At 45.4% G+C, this 20126-nt stretch overlaps 4 protein-coding genes and 1 non-coding gene across 7 annotated transcripts in view; 3 read left to right on the top strand and 2 right to left on the bottom strand.

Moving 5' to 3' along the window:
* Positions 1 to 20126, top strand: part of LOC139217592 (NLR family CARD domain-containing protein 3-like) — a 46226-nt gene that overhangs the window by 4693 nt on the left and 21407 nt on the right. Inside the window, exons 6-8 of one of the 2 annotated variants that reach the window (XM_070848950.1) lie at positions 777 to 950; positions 1697 to 1743; positions 3198 to 4076. In XM_070848950.1, the coding sequence (XP_070705051.1) occupies positions 777 to 950; positions 1697 to 1743; positions 3198 to 3733 (757 nt within the window). In that variant the 3' untranslated portion in view covers positions 3734 to 4076. Of the gene's footprint in view, positions 1 to 776; positions 951 to 1696; positions 1744 to 3197; positions 4077 to 16766; positions 16941 to 20126 lie in introns of those variants that run through there. The other variant, XM_070848949.1, reaches the window with a different exon arrangement.
* On the bottom strand, positions 4899 to 9164 carry LOC139217618 (galectin-8-like). 2 transcript variants are annotated; one of them, XM_070848990.1, is made up of 4 exons: positions 8995 to 9149; positions 8195 to 8283; positions 7763 to 7973; positions 4899 to 5472 (listed from the first exon to the last, which is right to left on the bottom strand). In XM_070848990.1, the coding sequence occupies exons 1-4, from the start codon at positions 9031 to 9033 to the stop codon at positions 5320 to 5322; spliced, it is 492 nt and encodes a 163-aa protein (XP_070705091.1). In that variant the 5' UTR covers positions 9034 to 9149; the 3' UTR covers positions 4899 to 5319. The 2 variants fall into 2 exon arrangements, with proteins under 2 accessions (XP_070705091.1, XP_070705092.1); XM_070848991.1 differs by lacking the exon at positions 4899 to 5472 and adding an exon at positions 6462 to 6670 and having other exon boundaries at positions 8995 to 9164.
* LOC139218396 (small nucleolar RNA SNORD94) lies at positions 6462 to 6600 on the bottom strand. Its single transcript, XR_011585665.1, has one exon. It is a non-coding gene; the product is annotated as a small nucleolar RNA SNORD94 (small nucleolar RNA).
* LOC139217591 (NLR family CARD domain-containing protein 3-like) overlaps positions 13249 to 20126 on the top strand; it is a 64382-nt gene continuing 57504 nt past the window's right edge. The window contains exons 1-3 of the mRNA XM_070848945.1: positions 13249 to 13259; positions 13418 to 13591; positions 13686 to 13820. Coding sequence (XP_070705046.1) covers positions 13512 to 13591; positions 13686 to 13820 — 215 coding nt within the window. The 5' untranslated portion in view covers positions 13249 to 13259; positions 13418 to 13511. The remainder of the gene's footprint in view (positions 13260 to 13417; positions 13592 to 13685; positions 13821 to 20126) is intronic.
* Positions 14668 to 16675, top strand: LOC139218259 (protein NLRC3-like). The gene is made up of 2 exons (XM_070849823.1): positions 14668 to 14810; positions 15274 to 16675. Exons 1-2 carry the CDS (start codon positions 14668 to 14670, stop codon positions 16673 to 16675), a joined length of 1545 nt encoding a protein of 514 aa, XP_070705924.1.

The raw sequence follows: 20126 nt of genomic DNA, 5'->3' as shown, positions 1-20126 counted from the left end.
GGTTTACACTCAGGTTAATGTTGATGAGAAGACTCCACATCTGAGGGATCATTCTTCTCATATAACTCTCTGAAAAATGGTACCAAACAAACAGAACAGGAAAGGAGTTGTAACTGTAACTCTGAATACTCTACATTGGTTTGTATAACTGCATCAGTGTTTGTGTGTGTCTTTCTGTTTTTGATGTATGTCTATGAGCCAGCGATTCAGTAGATACTAACTTGTTCTCATTACCAGGTCGTCAAAGACACGTCCCTCAGCGTCTGGTACTGAGGCACAAGGCACCCTTCAGCTGCAGCATTAGATGTTCAGAAACACTGATCTGGCCCTTCACTCCAAACATTTCTCACTCCCATGTCATCAAATGCTGACCTCTGTTTAGCATCTGTATGAGATTCACAGGACTCTGACCTCGCCACAGGTCTACTGGACCTTCATCATGAGGCAAGAGTAATGAACACCTGGTTAAAAGATGGTTTGGGTGAAACTGTCTCCTGGCTGAAAGTTCAGTGTCTGACCGATTCATCCATCCATCCATTCATCCATCCATCCATCCATCCAATTTGACCCCCTTCCTTTGCAGACATTCTCACTATTTACACTACATTGCCCTCTAGCGTCTCACACAGACACTTGTTAGTTGGTATCAGACACAAAAGGGGTCGACAAAACGGCAATATTTGATGAGCTGGTGGAGAACAGTCTGAGAATAGGTGCAGATTTTCTTGCAGTTCCTTTTTCATTGAGAAATTGTACCAACTCTTTCCTGATTCCAGGCTGTCAGGCTGTCTGGTCACTGAGGAAGGCTGTGCTGCTCTGGCCTCAGCTCTGAGCTCCAACCCCTCCCATCTGAGAGAGCTGGACCTGAGCTACAACCATCCAGAAGACTCAGGAGTGAAGCTGCTGTCTGCTGGACTGGAGGATCCACAGTGGAGACTGGACACTCTCAGGTATGAACAGAGCTAAAACATGGTGTTTGTGCTTTCTTGTTACTAATTATAGAGATACATTTGTCCCAATATTATTCGCATGAACAGCTCATCAATCTGTCTGTGAATGTGGAATCTATAAATATAAAACACCTTCCACAAATACAAAAAAGATATTTTGCAAATATAACAGACCAGCAAAACACAGAATCCAAAAATAAAAACAATATAATTTCAAAGTAGTGCAACAACCTGCAGCTTCCAGTCCTCACTAGATACTGAAGGTTAAACATGAAGATAAGGGAGGGAAAGACGTCCAGCTTCCTTGTGCTGCTGCGTCAGAAGCAGAAGTATTTCTGAAGAAGCAGCACAAGCCCACGAGCATCCTCAGACAGAAGTGTGTGTGCTAGAACGTCTCCAGAACAAATGAACACACACTAATAATCAGCGTCACATTAACGTGACTAAACACTGAACGCATCATTTATCGCTGGTTGTTTTCTCATCAGCTCGTAGAGACGGCGTGCTCTTACTTTGGTGGGACGTTTGTCTGAAATTGAAGGATTCACAAATATCTGTTTGAAAGTTTTAATGTTGGGAAGACGTTCACAAACGCTTTTCATTTCTCTGTAGATTCATTTGATATATTCACAGGTTTTATTGTGGAAGTTGTGTTTTATTTGCAGAACATGTTCAGTAATAATACTGAGACAAACCATCTCTATAGAAATGTTCCTGTTTTCATCTCTGACTGTTTCTTCCTGCAGGATGGACCACGGTGGAGAACACTGGCTGAAACCTGGTCTGAGGAAGTGTGAGTGTGGATTCAGACTCATTCATGAGAACAGAGCAGCTCACAATCTGATGTTTAAAGATATTTACAGACTCCACACTGCAGCCTTCTAGTCAGCTACAGATGACAACCTGTCACTTTGTTTCTTTGACTTATGAACATTTAATAAATTAAGGTCATTAATCAATCAACCTTTCTTTATATAGAGCTAATTCATAACCAATGTTGTGACTGATCCTGATCAATATGACTGATACTGATCAATGTGACTGATCCTGATCAATATGACTGATACTGATCAATGTGACTGATCCTGATCAATATGACTGATCCTGATCAATATGACTGACACTGATCAATATGACTGCTACTGATCAATATGACTGATCCTGATCAATATGACTGACACTGATCAATGTGACTGATCCTGATCAATGTGACTGACTGATCAATGTGACGGATCCTGATCAAAGTGACTGACACTGATCAATGTGACTGATCCTGATCAATGTGACTGATCCTGATCAATATGACTGACACTGATCAATATGACTGATCCTGATCAATGTGACTGATCCTGATCAATATGACTGACACTGATCAATATGACTGATCCTGATCAATGTGACTGATACTGATCAATGTGACTGATACTGATCAATATGGTAACAGTGAAAAACACGACAATAGTTAACGTGTGAATAATAATAACAGAACTAATATCAGTAAAAAGATCCTCAGCAGTGATTCATGAAGTCAGAGATCCACAGCAGGAGAACCAGGACCAGGATCTACAGGTTCCAGGTTCCTGTGGATCCTGGTCCTGGTTGTCCTGCTGTGGTTCTCTGGTTCCTGTGGGTCCTGGTCCTGGTTCTCTGGTTCCTGTGGATCCTGGTCCTGGTCCTGCTGCTGTGGTTCTCTGGTTCCTGTGGATCCTGGTTCTCCTGCTGTGGTTCTCTGGTTCCTGTGGATCCTGGTCCTGGTTCTCCTGCTGTGGTTCTCTGGTTCCTGTGGATCCTGGTCCTGGTTCTCCTGCTGTGGTTCTCTGGTTCCTGTGGATCCTGGTCCTGGTTCTCCTGCTGTGGTTCTCTGGTTCCTGTGGATCCTGGTCCTGGTTCTCCTTCTGTGGTTCTCTGGCTTCATGAATCAGTGCTGAGGATCTTTCCACTAGTTGTAGTTCCTAAATATGGTCACTAGTTCCTGTGGTTCTATGTTCTCTGTGGTGGTCGGATCACAGAAGGTGTCCTGACATTTAAATATGATGTAATCAGCCCCACAAACTGTCATCAGTCATTGATCACCAGATCTTCTGCATCAGCTGAGTCCTGAGCCGTGACTGAGCAGAACCGGTTCACGCAGTGTAGAAGAAGAAGAAGGAGGCTCCAGCTGCTCGACCCTGAATAAACTAAAGTCAAAGCCAACAGTTGGATCAGCTGATAACCTGCTGCTGTTTGGTGTCTTCTTCTCTCCATCAGATTCCTGTGAACTCTCAGTGGACACAAACACAGTGAACGGATTCCTCAAACTGTCTGACAACAACAGGACGGTGACACTGGAGGAGGAGAAGCAGCCATATCCTGATCATCCAGAGAGATTTAAGGACTACTGTATTCAGCTGCTGTGCAGAGAAGGTCTGACTGGTCGCTGCTACTGGGAGGTGGAGTGGAGAAGAGAGGTGGATGTAGCTGTGAGTTACAGAGGAATCAAGAGGAGTGGAACCACTAAGGACTGTTTGTTTGGATTTAATGATCAGTCCTGGAGTCTGAAGTGTTCAGGTGATGGTTACTCTGTCAGGCACAATAACAAAGAAACAACCTTCTCCCTCTCCTCCTCCTCCTCCGGTAGAGTAGCAGTGTACCTGGACTGTCCTGCCGGCTCTCTGTCCTTCTACAGAGTCTCCTCTGACTCTCTGATCCACCTCCACACCTTCAGGACCACCTTCACTGAGCCTCTGTATGCTGGGATCAGGATCTGGTCTTTTGGCTCCTCAGTGTCTCTGAGTTCTCTGTAGGACCAGAAACACTCAGAATATTAACAATCACACACACACAGTAACACACACACACACTCCATCTCTGTCTTTGTTCACGTCTTGTTTGTACATAAAGTTTTGTTAAACCTGTTTCACAGTTTTCCAGCGTTGGACTTCGACTTCACTTTAAAAACTTGGTTTTCTGAGAATGTGAGAAAATCTTTGAAGGCTTTTCTTTAGTTTCTTGAACTTTTTCCTCAACAGTGTACTTTTATTTCTCCTGTGCTGTGATGTTGATGTAAAAATGTGGGCTCACCGGATCAAACATGAGATCACTTGGAAGGATCCATGTTGTCGTTGAATAAAATGTTGGTAGAATAAATGTTTCGGTGTCGTTCAGCTTCTGCTCTCATGTCTCCACAAACCACCAACACAAACCTGCAGGTGTTTCAGCAGAGAAAAGTTCAGACAGTAACACTTTCCAGAACGTCTCCTTTAAAACATGTTGACGATGAATTAAATCCAGGTTTTCCTGCTGGTTTCTCTGCTTCTGACTGACATGAAACCTTCTAAATCAAAGTGAACACGTTTAAACACACTGAAACATTCAGCTGCTCCTGTGAACTAAACCAATCAGCAGCTTTCTGTTTGTGTCGCTGACAGAAAGTCTTCAGTGAAACTCCACATTGAACAAAGTGAACTAACAGCACTGATGCAGAAGTGAAGTCCAGCTAATGCTGAAGATCACGTCTTCTGATCAAAGCTTCTGATTATTGATTATTATTAAAGTGACTCCACAGAAAACAGAGGCAGAATTTCATGGTGGTCAGAAACTTGGAGAAAAACCAGCGTTGGCTGTGAATCAACTAACGAACGCCTGATCATCAGGCGACAAACTGCTTCATACCGTTAGCCAGCAGGCTAACAGTTTAGCTAACTGACCAACACTGATCTGGTTCTGACTCGTTCACATGTGGTTCTCCGCTCCGTTAGAAATCCAGCACACACACTAAAATATTGTCCTGTAAGAGGCTCAAACCAGTTTTCCTGCTGCCGCCCACAGCAGTGAATCCTCCTTTAACACGTCTTCTTATCAGCGTCACTGCTTCTGAACACGTCGGCTGAAACGTTGCTCCGAGATGGTTTGAAAGAAGGTTTGAGCGTCCCTGAAGTGGACGTGTGGTCGTGAACAGAATCGAGGCTCTTTCCATTCAGGACATTTAACTTTATTACCAAAGACTGAATGTACAATTTACAGTGGAAACAGGCTAAAAACATAAAAAGGTACTGACGAAGCAGCTTCGATAAGAACGGACTAAAAGGTTAAAACCAAAGCATCAAAGCAGCTTCTGAGCCAAACTTCACGCGGTCGGCTGCCGACGGCGTCTCAGCGTGAACTCGCCACCCCGGACTGAGCAGCCGTCCAGACCGGGAGCCTGGAGGCTGCGGCGCTGCGCTGCGATTGGCCCAAAGCCTCCACCATCATCATCATCATCATCATTAGTGTTCTTGTTTCAGACCGTCAGCTGACCAGCCGCCGTCCTGAGATACAGAGTCCATCCACCTGTAGAGACCGTGTGGGCCGGCAGTGAAGCCGTGAGTCTGAGTGGGGGGGGGGGGGGTCCTCAGAAGTCGGCGTCCAGCCTGAAGGTGTTGTCGGCGGCGCCGGACATGACGCCCATCCTCTGGTACTCGCCCACCCGCTTCTCAAAGAAGTTGGTCTTCCCCTCCAGAGAGATGTTCTCCATGAAGTCGAAGGGGTTCTCCGCCCGGTAGATCTGCAGAGAACCAGACCGCAGGTCATTAAAGGGACATTTCACCTGTTTTCTCAGGACCGTTTGTTCTGGAACCTGAAAAACGCTCATTTATCACAAAACTGAAGACGAAGACTTTCATGTTTGACTCCAGCTTTTGGTCGCAAACACTGAAATAATAAGAATTTACTGGAATAACTCGGTTTAATTAGTGAAGAAAGAAAAAACTACTTTTACTGAAGTAAAGTACCTCAACACTGAATCTGATCAATAATCAATCAAGTGTTCTTCCAGGACATGAAGTCATTAAACTGATGAACACATGAAGGATCAATAATATTAATCTGTTCTTCACCATCTGGACTTTGACTGTAGTGTCGTTACTTCAGCCAATCAGATTCTGTATCTGAGTATCTGATGATGGTTTGGCTGCTCTGGTCTGGTTCAGGCTGCTCTGGTCTGGTTCAGGCTGCTCTGGTCTGCTCTGGTTTGGCTGCTCTGCTCTGGTTTGGCAGCTCTGGTCTGGTTCAGGCTGCTCTGGTCTGGTTCAGGCTGCTCTGGTCTGTTCAGGCTGCTCTGGTCTGGTTCAGGCTGCTTTGGTCTGTTCAGGCTGCTCTGGTCTGGTTCAGGCTGCTCTGGTCTGGTTCAGGCTGCTCTGCTCTGGTTCAGGCTGCTCTGGTCTGTTCAGGCTGCTCTGGTCTGGTTCAGGCTGCTCTGGTCTGGTTCAGGCTACTCTGGTCTGCTCTGGTCTGTTCAGGCTACTCTGGTCTGCTCTGGTCTGTTCAGGCTGCTCTGGTCTGGTTCAGGCTGCTCTGGTCTGGTTCAGGCTGCTCTGGTCTGGTTCAGGCTGCTCTGGTCTGTTCAGGCTGCTCTGGTCTGGTTCAGGCTGCTCTGGTCTGGTTCAGGCTGCTCTGGTCTGGTTCAGGCTGCTCTGGTCTGGTTCAGGCTGCTCTGGTCTGTTCAGGCTGCTCTGGTCTGATTCAGGCTGCTCTGGTCTGGTTCGGCTGCTCTGGTCTGTTCAGACTGGCGTCTGTGTCGTGCTGCTGTTGGTCCGTCGGTGAACCACTCGTCCTCCAATCGGAGCGTCAGCAGCAGCACTCAGCCCCCATCAGCGGCTGAGGTCCGTACCCCTGCGCCTCTCATCACCACAGACCTCCTCCCCCCATTTCTCTTCATCACATCGCTGAAGATGCTGAAATGCCGAATGAATGTAGCTGAAAAACTGCAGCGTAACGAAAAACAAAGAACACGAGTAGCAGTAAAGCTAGTGGAAGTAGTAGTAGTAGTAACAGTAATACTAGCTGTAGTACTGTGAGTAGTACTAGCAGTACTAGGAGTAGTACTATCAGTAGTACTAGCAGTACTAGCAGTACTAGTCCAAACACCTTTCCAGATATGAGCAGGGTGTCGACCCGCTCCAGCTCCAGCCTGTGCTGATACTCCAACAGGTGAGCTCCGTTCACCGCCACCTGCCGCACAGGTGCACAAGTACTGTCAGCTTCAGGTAGCACAAGTACACAAGTACTGTCAGCTTCAGGTAGTACAAGTACACAAGTACTTTCAGCTTCAGGTAGTACAAGTACACAAGTACTTTTGGCTCCAGGTAGTACAAGTACACAAGTACTGTCGGCTTCAGGTAGTACAAGAACACAAGTACTGTCAGCTTCAGGTAGTACAAGTACACAAGTACTGTCAGCTTCAGGTAGTACAAGTACACAAGTACTGTCAGCTTCAGGTAGCACAAGTACACAAGTACTGTCAGCTTCAGGTAGTACAAGTACACAAGTACTTTCAGCTTCAGGTAGTACAAGTACACAAGTACTTTCAGCTCCAGGTAGTACAAGTACACAAGTACTGTCAGCTTCAGGTAGTACAAGTACACAAGTACTGTCAGCTTCAGGTAGTACAAGTACACAAGTACTTTCAGCTTCAGGTAGTACAAGTACACAAGTACTTTCAGCTCCAGGTAGTACAAGTACACAAGTACTGTCAGCTTCAGGTAGTACAAGTACACAAGTACTGTCAGCTTCAGGTAGTACAAGTACACAAGTACTGTCGGCTTCAGGTAGTACAAGTACACAAGTACTGTCGGCTTCAGGTAGTACAAGTGCACAAGTACTGTCGGCTTCAGGTAGTACAAGTACACAAGTACTGTCGGCTTCAGGTAGTACAAGTACACAAGTACTGTCAGCTCCAGGTAGTACAAGCACACAAGTACTGTTGGCTCCAGGTAGTACAAGTATCAGTAGTACTCTGTGCTTCAGGTAGTACAAGTATCAGTAGTACTCTGAGCTTCAGGCAGCTCGTCTCTCACCTTGAACTTGTCTTTCAGGACGAGGACGATGAGCTCGAACGGCGCCCCGGCAGCGAAGGGCATCTGGTGCAGGATCTCCTCTCGGCCCCAGCGCTCCTTCTGCAGCGAGTTACAGACGACGCACATCTTCCTCTGGAACCTCGGGTTGAAGTGAAACGCCACGTCGGCCCTCGGCTTCACGCTGCCGCCGCACGCGAGGTCTACCTGGAACCTGCAAGACAGTGCAGAGGGACGACAGGTGAAGGTTTAACGTGGCCCCGCCTCCAGAAAAATAAGAACCAAGTCAAGATCACAGATGTGTTGGGATCATCTGTCCAACCTTCAGACCGCCATGTTTAGTTCCAGGTCTCCTCAGGTGTTTTCAATCACATGTATTGATGTTTGCAGGTGTACAACCAGGTGACTTAGAGAGTTTGAGTGACAGACTCTCACCTGTCAGCATCAGAGGGCACCGAGCCCTGAATGAGAAGCATCTCCCCTGGAACCAAACCGCCCAGGATCGTCCCAGCGAAGGGGATCATCTGTGGGGACAATAATCAATAATACTCATGAGCCTGAAAAGCTGTGTTCAGTCGTCTGTGACAGAAATTATTACCAATAATAAATAACTGTTAGCTGCAGCCCAACCTGCTGCAGTTCATTCTGTTCCACCACTTATTGATCTGACAGTACAGTTTGGTATCAGTTAGTTTGGATCAGTCACCAATAAGCTGATTTAAAGATTGTACAATAAAATAAGAACATTTCATTAAAACACTCATTCAGCTCTTCACTGAAGGCCTTTCTTCACATGGACTCTTTGTATTTCTGATACTTCCAAACTCCAGTATTAATCATGAATGTTTTAATATTTCCTCACGTATTGTCAAATGCTGTGCCGCAAAGTGACTTCATTTAAGACGGAACACGAACAATAAGGAGCCACTTTTTAATTCGGCTCCAAGCAGCGATGACAAAAACGAGCTCACGCGCAGATAAATACATATTATTAGTAGAATAATTAATGAAATAACAGTCTGCGGTCCGAAGCCAAACTTTTAGAGGCACATTTTGCTGATATAAAATTATTTAGAGGATGAAATCTCCGCCCAAACCAGCGGGGATGCTGCTAAATGAGGGAAGTATTTTAGACATGATATCCATGAAAATGTCACATTAAATATTCTTTGCTTTGCGCAGCTGCTCGTGAAGAAGTTAACATGTATATCCAATGAATTATTAAAAAGTCTTACCGGGTTTAAAAACGTCTGTCTCGGGTTTGAAATCGACATTTTGGGGCAGAAAAGCTGCGATTTGAAGCTAGTTTGGACTTTTGTTTACTTCCTGCTTCAGCGCCAGAGAGGATGACGGTTACAAGGAAGAGACCCGGAAGAGACCCGGAAGAGTCAGGGAGGGAAAATACCGTCAGCACACGGACTCAAAATGTTTTCTGTCCGTCGGTGATCTTTCCTAAAAATCACCTGTTAGAAACATTACGTCATTTGTACCTTTCTCTGTGTAAACACGTATCATTAAATACAGGCGGCGGCGCGGATTGATGACGTAATGTCCTGATTGGCTGCGATGTTTTGGGCGGAGCTTCGGTCTCATGATCCCAATAATGGTTCATTCAGTCCCACGAAACACAGAATAAAGACTAAACATTAGTCTTTAATCTTACAGGGTACATTTTAATCATAACTGTTAAATTTCATATAAATAAATAGACTCTGTCCAACCTTTATTTTTCCTGCTCTTGCTGGTGAAAGAGTCAGAGAATCATGTAGTTCTCCTACCTGTCCACTAGGTGGTGGACACCAGTGACTCTCACTGGGTTTCTGCCACAGGTTGGACCAGTTTTGACGTCACTGATGTTTTTCAGACTTGGACTCTGAAGGTATGAGGATGTGACGGCGTCCTCAGATCAGATGAACACAGACACCAGGACTGACGAGGAAGGAATGAGCAGCTTCTTCTCTCCCAGTGTTTCCTCATGAAGGTGGAAAGCGTCTGTCAGTCCACCTGAAGTCAGTTCAGCAGGTGAGGCATATCTTATATATAATTAATGGGCATATCTAAAGGCAGGGTATGCAACTTACTCGGTTTTGACACTGCTGTGTGCTCCGTCTCTCCACTTTAATTCAGGACAGACAAACTCTCTCTACCCAAACTTTAAAAATAAGCTTTGCTCTGCTCTGATTCATTCAGTCCCACTAATAACAGCAGGAACATTCAGAGAAACGGAGGCCTTCATTTCTGAGACTTCAACACAAGAAATCATTCAAAATAAACTAAAAAAATCTCAAACTCAAAATTTGCTTTTAATTTCACTGGATACATGTTTATCATACCTGTTAAATTTCATTTCAATAAATAGAATCTGTCCAACCTTTATTTTTCCTGCTGTTGCTGGTGAAAGAGTCAGAGAATCATGTAGTTCTCCTACCTGTCCACTAGATGGAGCTGACTGACCACCTGATGACCTTCAATCTGTCTGTGTGTGATTTTTTTATTTAGATACTATCGCAGTAGTTCAGCCTGATGAAGATAAATGTGTGAATAAGTTTCTGTGTCTCGTTTGGACAAACATCTTTTATTCTGGCTGTTTGTTTAAAAGGTGGGAGGAGGCTGATTTAATGAACTGATGATTTCTGGCTTGATTAGTGGGCTTTAATTTCAGGGGAAGCATATAAACGATGAAAAGAAGAGGTCAGAGAATGGACCCTTGAGGAACCCCACAGGTTATTTTTGTTTGCTCAGATTTAAAATGACCAGTCGGCACAAAGTAGTCCCACTTTTCTAACCTGTCCAACAGCATCAAATGCAACGATTTCAGATTAAGATTGTCAATGAAATGTTCCATGTGTGGCTACTCAGGTGATGTCATTAAAACTAGTGCAGCCTCAGTGCTGTGGTCTAAAACCAGACTGAGGGGTGTTGTGCTTTGACAAGTGGTAATGTTGATTAAAGTCCACCTCGATTGGGGCACCACCTCGAAAAACGAGGAAAAGACAGCCGTTTTAATTGATTTAGTCTCATAAAAATACTAAACTATCAATTTGGAATTATGTTTTATAATTGATTTAATCATTTCTACCAAAATTACCACATTGATAGCTAGCTGAAGGATTTTGGAGTTCTTGACAGTGTAGAGGTTGGCAGTGTCCACACTTGTACAACATTAAAGGAGACAGCAGGTATTAAAACATTTATTAAAACAGAACAAAATGCAGGGACATCATTTGTTACTCATTAAGGTGAAGGACTTGTACTTTGGTTGTAAGTACAGCTGAAGCAGAGTAGGTATTAAAGACATCTGCTGTTACAGAAACAAAATCAATCAAACAATCTAACTAAGTCTCTATGACTAAACTAACAATAATATGAAGAGTGTGTGTGTGTGTGTGTGTGTGTGATAAGGCTGAGGAATGTGAGATGGGCCCACAAAGGTGGGGGGGAGAGCCCAAATGGTGATGGCCAGACCCCCTGGGGTGTGGGGCACCGGAGACAAAGGAAGCTAAGTGCTGTTAGCTTAGCCTTGTCCCTCAGTGGCCTGACTGTGTGTGTGAGAGAGATAAAGGTGCAGGTTAAGACAGGATGGTTAGTTTGTAGGCTAACATCAACTAAACTTAATGGATGCACAGTAATCTACAACACATCACAATAATCAAACTCAATGAACATTAAAGCAAGTCAATACATTAACAAGGGTAAACCATGTATGCAGTAATGCTATGCTAATTATGCCCAGTTAGAGTTTGTTACCAGTCCTTAAAGGGGTAGAAGTGTCCTTGAGGGTGCTGCTTTCTCAGCTTGTTGCTGGAGGAAAGGTGTGGTTCGTGTTCGTGCTGTGGTTGCAGGCTGGAGGAATCCGGTCGCTCCTTTGTTCCTGTTAGTTAGCAGCTCTGTGCTAACTTGCTGGTGTGCTCCTGTTGTTGGTTCTGGTTATCAGCTGGCAGACTCTGGGTCGTGCCTGCTGGCGCTGATCTGCTTACTTCAGGCAGGACCTTGTGTCGCTACCATGAAGGAGGTGGCTGCTCTGGACAGACCACACTGAGGCAGAGCTTAGCTGAGTTGAGCTTCTCTCCTCTTCAGGAAAGATCAGGAGAGCTGGTCTCTCCTCTGCAGGAGGAGAGGGAGCAGGAAAGACCTGGTCTCTCCACTTCAGGCGAGACGATGAGAAAGAGAAAGTTCAGTGGGGGTGAACTGGTTTTCTTGGGCTGAGGTCGTAAAATCATGTGTCCCCTCCGGCCAATGACGACTGTGGAGCTGGGCGCGGGGGTGATTTCACACCTATCTGTGAAACTGGGCATTGGGGGAAGAAGTCCAATAGTTTTACAGACAAAGAAACATGCGGTCTTCACCATGTGCTATTCACTGTATAGTGAAGCCCAACATCCCCCCTGCCATCAGGATGTCACCTGATGTGGGATGCTGATGGGATAATTGTGCATGTTTCGGCCATTGTCCATTTTTGTCAGTCCAGGTGAAACAAGTTGGTAACTACTGGGCAGTTTGTTATCCAACTGGGCATATGCTGAATCTATCTTGGCTAAGCTAGAACACAGAATAAAGACTAAACATTAGTCTTTAATCTTACAGGGTACATTTTAATCATAACTGTTACATTTCATATAAATAAATAGACTCTGTCCATCCTTTATTTTTCCTGCTCTTGCTGGTGAAAGAGTCAGAGAATCATGTAGTTCTCCTACCTGTCCACTAGGTGGTGGACACCAGTGACTCTCACTGGGTTTCTGCCACAGGTTGGACCAGTTTTGACGTCACTGATGTTTTTCAGACTTGGACTCTGAAGGTATGAGGATGTGACGGCGTCCTCAGATCAGATGAACACAGACACCAGGACTGACGAGGAAGGAATGAGCAGCTTCTTCTCTCCCAGTGTTTCCTCATGAAGGTGGAAAGCGTCTGTCAGTCCACCTGAAGTCAGTTCAGCAGGTGAGGCATATCTTATATATAATTAATGGGCATATCTAAAGGCAGGGTATGCAAATTACTTGGTTTTGACACTGCTGTGTGCTCCGTCTCTCCACTTTAATTCAGGACAGACAAACTCTCTCTACCCAAACTTTAAAAATAAGCTTTGCTCTGCTCTGATTCATTCAGTCCCACTAATAACAGCAGGAACATTCAGAGAAACGGAGGCCTTCATTTCTGAGACTTCAACACAAGAAATCATTCAAAATGAACTAAAAAAAATCTCAAACTCAAAATTTGCTTTTAATTTCACTGGATATATGTTTATCACTGTATAGTGAAGCCCAACAGGGGATTATTTTGCACCAAGAAAGTGTTAAGCTGCAGGAAAACAACCCTTTCAATGGCCTTTCCCACAAAAGACCAGTCTGATGTTTGTCTGTAGTCGTTTATCACTGAGGCGTCTAGATCAGGCTTTTTCTAGAGAGCTTTAATAACTGCTGTCTTCAGGGCTCCAGGATCCATGTTGCTGCTGATCTGTAGTTAATCAGATGGTCAGTTAACTCCACCTGGTGGACAGGTAGGAGAACTACACCATCTGATCAGTGGCTCCTCCCTCTGACTCTCACTGGGTTTCTGCCACAGGTTGGACCAGTTTTGACGTCACTGGTGTTTTTCAGACTTGGACTCTGAAGTGTCTGAATGTGCATGTTATTATTCTCACTGTGACGTTTTCAGGTGGAACCAACAGCAGAAAGAGCCAGAAAATACTGTCAGACCTGGTTGGACAGTGAAGGAGAGCAGCTCTCAGTGTGAAGGTGGGGGCTCTGCTATGGATCAGTGTGAGGAGGGAGGCCCCCCCTCTAAAACCACCCTGCGGGGGGACCGTGACGGCCGGACCGAAGCTCAGAGGTGAGATGAGGATCTGTAACCGTCCACCATCTTCTCCATGTCAGAGCTCAGCACACCATCATTGTTCTCACTCAGAGCTCTGTGTGTGCTGAAGTCCACAGAAGCAGCACGGACCAGGACCTGGACCTGGACCTGGACCTGGACCTGGACCCAGCTGTGTGTCCCTGAGGAGTGACCGTTCTATGGGCCATCGTATTTTTTTCAAAGGACGACTTTCCTCTGAAACACAGTGAGTCATCATGTCACTAAAGAACAACTGGACCTTTCAGACAGTTCAAAGTGCTTCACAGGGAATAAAACACAATAAAACTGTAACAGAAACATTAGAATAACATGTAGAAGATAAAAGAAGCAGCAGAAAAACAGTTCAAGCTTCAGAGAAGATGCATTTACAAATTAAAGTTAAGAAGAACAGCAGAGACCAGATGTTCCTGTTTCCAGCTGTGTGTCAATGAGGACTGATTTTAATCTTAAGTCACTTTTGTTTGTTCGGCCTCTCTCATGTTCTTCTATCCTGTTTTGCTTCGTCTGTCAAAGCACTTAGTAAACTCTGTTTTTAAAGGTGGCTTCTGTTCAGGTATGCTTTTGTGTTTCCTCCACAGAGTTCATCAGGATAACTTAGATGTTCCCAGTGGTGAATCTGTGCTGCAGCATCACACAGACCTGGACTCCATATTTATGGTGAGTGGAGAAACAAGCACAGCCTCTACTGATGACTGCAACAGATGAAATGATAACAGTTCAATGATGTGACATAAAAGGTGGTTGAATGATCACAATGATCTCAGCTGGAGGGAAAGGGGATGGGGAGCATTGTTTAGCCAAACAACGTGTTTGAAGGTTCCCAAATAAGTGAGTTTTTGGGATGTTATTGAACATTGTTCTATTTAGGCTATTTAGGATGAGGTTCATCTCCTGTCCTCTCCGGGAACCATCACCTTATCGTGGTGGAGAGGTTTGGGTGCCTCTATGAACCTGAGAGCTGTATTGTCTGGAGCCTAGTGCTCCTGGTAGGGTCTTCCATGGCAAATTGGTCTCAGGCGAGAGGCCAGACTAAGAATGGTTCGTAAAAACCCATGAAAAGATCCAGAAGAGAAAGCGAGACCCTGGGGCCCCCCTCTGGAGCCAGGCCCGGGGGGACGGCTCAGAGACAAGCAGAGCCCGAAGAGGTGACGTGGAAGCATCCTCTTCATCCTGTGGCCTCATCAGAACTGCATGGGTTGGATGCGCTGCCCTACGGGTGGCAGTGAAGAAGAAGAAGTGCCAAATCCAGACACCCATCAGTTTGAACAGTTTTAATCAGTTTTAAATCTTCCCCTGGAAAAATGAGCTTTTTTCAGTGTATGAATGAACTTCATCAAATGAATCTGCTTCCTGATGCAAGTTCATCCGTGCTGTTGGATTGGTACCTTCCAGATAAAGGCCCAGTCATGTTTTAATGTAAGCAACATAGTAATGACAGTTTTCGTTAGAGATCCAATATTTAGTAATATAAGTGCTCACGACGGCCTTGCTGGCCACATGGAACCTTTCAGTGGGTCAGATCTGACCTGTGGGTCCTAATTTGCCCTGGTCTGCCTCAGGACGGCCGTAGAAATGCTGCATGAATTCAGGATGGTGGAAAAGGTGTTTGGTGACAAAGGATAAGCGGTAATACAGTTCATGTTTCCTTTCACCTTCAGACAGCTGAATGTGCTGAAAGAGGAAAAGTGCAGCTTGGTGGAACTTGTTCATCGATTCTTTAGTGAAACCAAAGACGCAGGAATCTTTAGGTTTGAAGAGTTCCAGGTCGTCTTCATCTTCGACGGTCTGGACGAGTGTCGACTTCCTCTGGACTTCCTCAACAATGAGCCCCTGACTGATGTGACAGAGTCCACCTCAGTGGATGTGCTGCTGACAAACCTCATCAGGGGGAATCTGCTTCCCTCTGCTCGCCTCTGGATAACCACACGACCTGCAGCAGCCAATCAGATCCCTGCTGAGTGTGTTGGCATGGTGACAGAGGTCAGAGGGTTCACTGACCCTCAGAAGAAGGAGTACTTCAGGAAGAGGTTCAGAGATGAGGAGCAGGCCGACAGAATCATCTCCCACATCAAGACGTCCCGAAGCCTCCACATCATGTGCCACATCCCGGTCTTCTGCTGGATCACTGCTACGGTTCTGGAGGTTCTGCTGAAGAACCCAAAGGGAGGAGAGCTGCCCAAGACCCTGACTAAGATGTACATCCACTTCCTGGTGGTTCAGACCAAACTGAAGAACATCAAGTATGATAGAAGATCTGAGAGAGATCCACACTGGAGTCCAGAGAGCAGGAAGATGATCGAGTCTCTGGGAAAACTGGCGTTTGAGCAGCTGCAGAAAGGGAATCTGATCTTCTATGAATCAGACCTGACAGAGTGTGGCACCGATATCAGAGCAGCCTCTAAGTACTCAGGAGTGTTCACACAGATCTTTAGAGAGGAGAGTGAACTGTACCAGGACAAGGTGTTCTGCTTCGTCCACCTGAGCATTCAGGAGTTTCTGGCTGCTCTTCATGTCCATCTGACCTTCATCAAGTCTGGAGTCAATCTGATGTCAGAGGCAAAATGGTGGTCTAAACTATTTAGAGACACATCTAAACCCACACATTTCTACCAGAGTGCAGTAAAAAAGGCCCTACAAAGTCCAAATGGACACCTGGATTTGTTCCTCCGCTTCCTGTTGGGTCTTTCACTGCAGACCAATCAGAATCTCCTACGAGGTCTGCTGACTCAGACAAGAAGTAGCTCAGAGACCAATCAGGAAACAATCAGGTACATCAAGGAGAAGATCAGTGAGGATCTGTCTCCAGAGAGAAGCATCAACCTGCTCCACTGTCTGAATGAACTCAATGATCGTTCTCTAGTGGAGGAGATCCAACAGTTCCTGAGATCAGGAAGTCTCTCCACAGATAAACTGTCTCCTGCTCAGTGGTCAGCTCTGGTCTTCATCTTACTGTCATCAGAAGAAGATCTGGACGTGTTTGACCTGAAGAAATACTCTGCTTCAGAGGAGGCTCTTCTGAGGCTGCTGCCAGTGGTCAGAGCCTCCAGCAAAGCTCTGTAGGTGGATGGATCACTGGATATATTCATTTCTAGTCTTTATATTTCATGAAGAAGAAAGTCTACCATTGTGTTTATCACTGTCTCTTCCTCAGGCTGAGTGGCTGTAACCTCTCTGAGAGAAGCTGTGCAGCTCTGTCCTCAGTTCTCAGCTCCCAGTCCTCCAGTCTGACAGAGCTGGACCTGAGTAACAACAACCTGAAGGATGCAGGAGTGAAGATCCTGTCTTCTGGACTGGGGAGTCCACATTGCACACTGGAGACTCTCAGGTCAGAGATCAGCTGTTTGTTATCAGCTGATTAAAACGTTGGTTTACACTCAGGTTAATGTTGATGAGAAGACTCCACATCTGAGGGATCATTCTTCTCATAGAACTCTCTGAAAAATGGTACCAAACAAACAGAACAGGAAAGGAGTTGTAACTGTAACTCTGAATAGTTTCTATTGGTTTGTATAACTGCATCAGTGTTTGTGTGTGTCTTTCTGTTTTTGATGTATGTCTATGAGCCAGCGATTCAGTAGATACTAACTTGTTCTCATTACCAGGTCGTCAAAGACACGTCCCTCAGCGTCTGGTACTGAGGCACAAGGCACCCTTCAGCTGCAGCGTTAGATGTTCAGAAACACTGATCTGGCCCTTCACTCCAAACATTTCTCACTCCCATGTCATCAAATGCTGACCTCTGTTTAGCATCTGTATGAGATTCACAGGACTCTGACCTCGCCACAGGTCTACTGGACCTTCATCATGAGGCAAGAATGATGAACACCTGGTTAAAAGATGGTTTGGGTGAAACTGTCTCCTGGCTGAAAGTTCAGTGTCTGACCGATTCATCCATCCATCTATTCATCCATCCATCCATCCATCCATCCATCCATCCATCCATCCATCCATCCAATTTGACCCCCTTCCTTTGCAGACTTTCTCACTATTTACACTACATTGCCCTCTAGCGTCTCACACAGACACTTCAAGGTGCCTTGTTAGTTGGTATCAGACACAAAAGGGGTCGACAAAACGGCAATATTTGATGAGCTGGTGGAGAACAGTCTGAGAATAGGTGTAGATATTTTTGCAGTTCTTTTTTCATAGAGAAATTGTACCAACTCTTTCCTGATTCCAGGCTGTCAGGCTGTCTGGTCACTGAGGAAGGCTGTGCTGCTCTGGCCTCAGCTCTGAGCTCCAACCCCTCCCATCTGAGAGAGCTGGACCTGAGCTACAACCATCCAGAAGACTCAGGAGTGAAGCTGCTGTCTGCTGGACTGGAGGATCCACAGTGGAGACTGAACACGCTCAGGTATGAACAGAGCTAAAACATGGTGTTTGTGCTTTCTTGTTACTAATTATAGAGATACATTTGTCCCAATATTATTCGCATGAACAGCTCATCAATCTGTCTGTGAATGTGGAATCTATAAATATAAAACACCTTCCACAAATACAAAAAAGATATTTTGCAAATATAACAGACCAGCAAAACACAGAATCCAAAAATAAAAACAATATAATTTCAAAGTAGTGCAACAACCTGCAGCTTCCAGTCCTCACTAGATACTGAAGGTTAAACATGAAGATAAGGGAGGGAAAGACGTCCAGCTTCCTTGTGCTGCTGCGTCAGAAGCAGAAGTATTTCTGAAGAAGCAGCACAAGCCCACGAGCATCCTCAGACAGAAGTGTGTGTGCTAGAACGTCTCCAGAACAAATGAACACACACTAATAATCAGCGTCACATTAACGTGACTAAACACTGAACGCATCATTTATCGCTGGTTGTTTTCTCTACAGCTCGTAGAGACGGCGTGCTCTTACTTTGGTGGGACGTTTGTCTGAAATTCAAGGATTCACAAATATCTGTTTGAAAATTGTAGATGTTGGGAAGACGTTCACAAACGCTTTTCATTTCTCTGTAGATTCATTTGATATATTCACAGGTTTTATTGTGGAAGTTGTGTTTTATTTGCAGAACATGTTCAGTAATAACACTGAGACAAACCATCTCTATAGAAATGTTCCTGTTTTCATCCTCTGACTGTTTCTTCCTGCAGGATGGACCATGGTGGAGAACACAGGCTGAAACCTGGTCTGAGGAAGTGTGAGTGTGGATTCAGACTCATTCATGAGAACAGAGCAGCTCACAATCTGATGTTTAAAGATATTTACAGACTCGACACTGCAGCCTTCTAGTCAGCTACAGATGACAACCTGTCACTTTGTTTCTTTGACTGATGAACATTTAATAAATTAAGGTCATTAATCAATCAACCTTTCTTTATATAGAGCTAATTCATAACCAATGTTGTGACTGATACTGATCAATATGGTAACAGTGAAAAACACGACAATATTTAACGTGTGAATAATAATAACAGAACTAATATCAGTAAAAAGATCCTCAGCAGTGATTCATGAAGTCAGAGGGTTAGGGCAGGAGAACCAGGACCAGGATCTACAGGTTCCAGGCTCCTGTGGATCCTGGTCCTGGTTCTCCTGCTGTGGTTCTCTGGTTCCTGTGGATCCTGGTTGTCCTGCTGTGGTTCTCTGGTTCCTGTGGGTCCTGGTCCTGGTTCTCTGGTTCCTGTGGATCCTGGTCCTGGTCCTGGTCCTGCTGCTGTGGTTCTCTGGTTCCTGTGGATCCTGGTTGTCCTGCTGTGGTTCTCTGGTTCCTGTGGGTCCTGGTCCTGGTTCTCCTGCTGTGGTTCTCTGGTTCCTGTGGATTCTGGTCCTGGTTCTCCTGCTGTGGTTCTCTGGCTTCATGAATCAGTGCTGAGGATCTTTCCACTAGTTGTAGTTCCTAAATATGGTCACTAGTTCCTGTGGTTCTATGTTCTCTGTGGTGGTCGGATCACAGAAGGTGTCCTGACATTTAAATATGATGTAATCAGCCCCACAAACTGTCATCAGTCATTGATCACCAGATCTTCTGCATCAGCTGAGTCCTGAGCCGTGACTGAGCAGAACCGGTTCATGCGGCCGCTGGTGAATCTAAACTGGAAGCCTCTGTAGTTCCCCAGTGATGAAGCGCAGTGAGCTTTAACACATCAGCTCAGAGAAAACTGTGCCTTCATGACTTGGTGCACATTTTGACCCATTCTGATAAAACAGGACAGTTTTAGAGCAGAAGCCCGTTGGAGCAGGACCAGGAGACCTGAGAGATGGAGGTGATGCAGAGTTTCTGCTCTGGGCCGAGCCGTGCTGAAGCTAATCATGAAGATGTAGAGTTGACTGTAACGGCGCCACCCTGAGGTCACTGTGTGTCTCAGCAGGTGGTGTTAGCTGCATGAACTCTTTTAGTGTAGAAGAAGAAGAAGGAGGCTCCAGCTGCTCGACCCTGAATAAACTAAAGTCAAAGCCAACAGTTGGATCAGCTGATAACCTGCTGCTGTTTGGTGTCTTCTTCTCTCCATCAGATTCCTGTGAACTCTCAGTGGACACAAACACAGTGAACAGACTCCTC

This window comes from Pempheris klunzingeri, chromosome 18 (genome assembly GCF_042242105.1).
Source record: "Pempheris klunzingeri isolate RE-2024b chromosome 18, fPemKlu1.hap1, whole genome shotgun sequence".
Classification (NCBI taxonomy): domain Eukaryota; kingdom Metazoa; phylum Chordata; class Actinopteri; order Acropomatiformes; family Pempheridae; genus Pempheris; species Pempheris klunzingeri.
The sequence above is the reverse complement of the archived record's forward strand: the minus strand, read 5'-3'. Positions and strand labels throughout refer to the sequence as shown.

Bases quoted from the DNA above. Each gene is read 5' to 3' on its own strand.
- LOC139217618 (XM_070848990.1), bottom strand. From the start codon at position 9,033: ATGTCGATTTCAAACCCGAGACAGACGTTTTTAAACCCG. The intron at 8,284-8,994 runs GTAAGACTTTTT...TTGTCCCCACAG, and splicing joins GACAGACGTTTTTAAACCCG to ATGATCCCCTTCGCTGGGAC. The intron at 5,473-7,762 runs GTGAGAGACGAG...GGTTCTCTGCAG, and splicing joins TCCTGAAAGACAAGTTCAAG to ATCTACCGGGCGGAGAACCC.
- LOC139218259 (XM_070849823.1), top strand. From the start codon at position 14,668: ATGAAAAGATCCAGAAGAGAAAGCGAGACCCTGGGGCCCCCCTCTGGA. The intron at 14,811-15,273 runs GTTGGATGCGCT...TTTCACCTTCAG, and splicing joins GCCTCATCAGAACTGCATGG to ACAGCTGAATGTGCTGAAAG.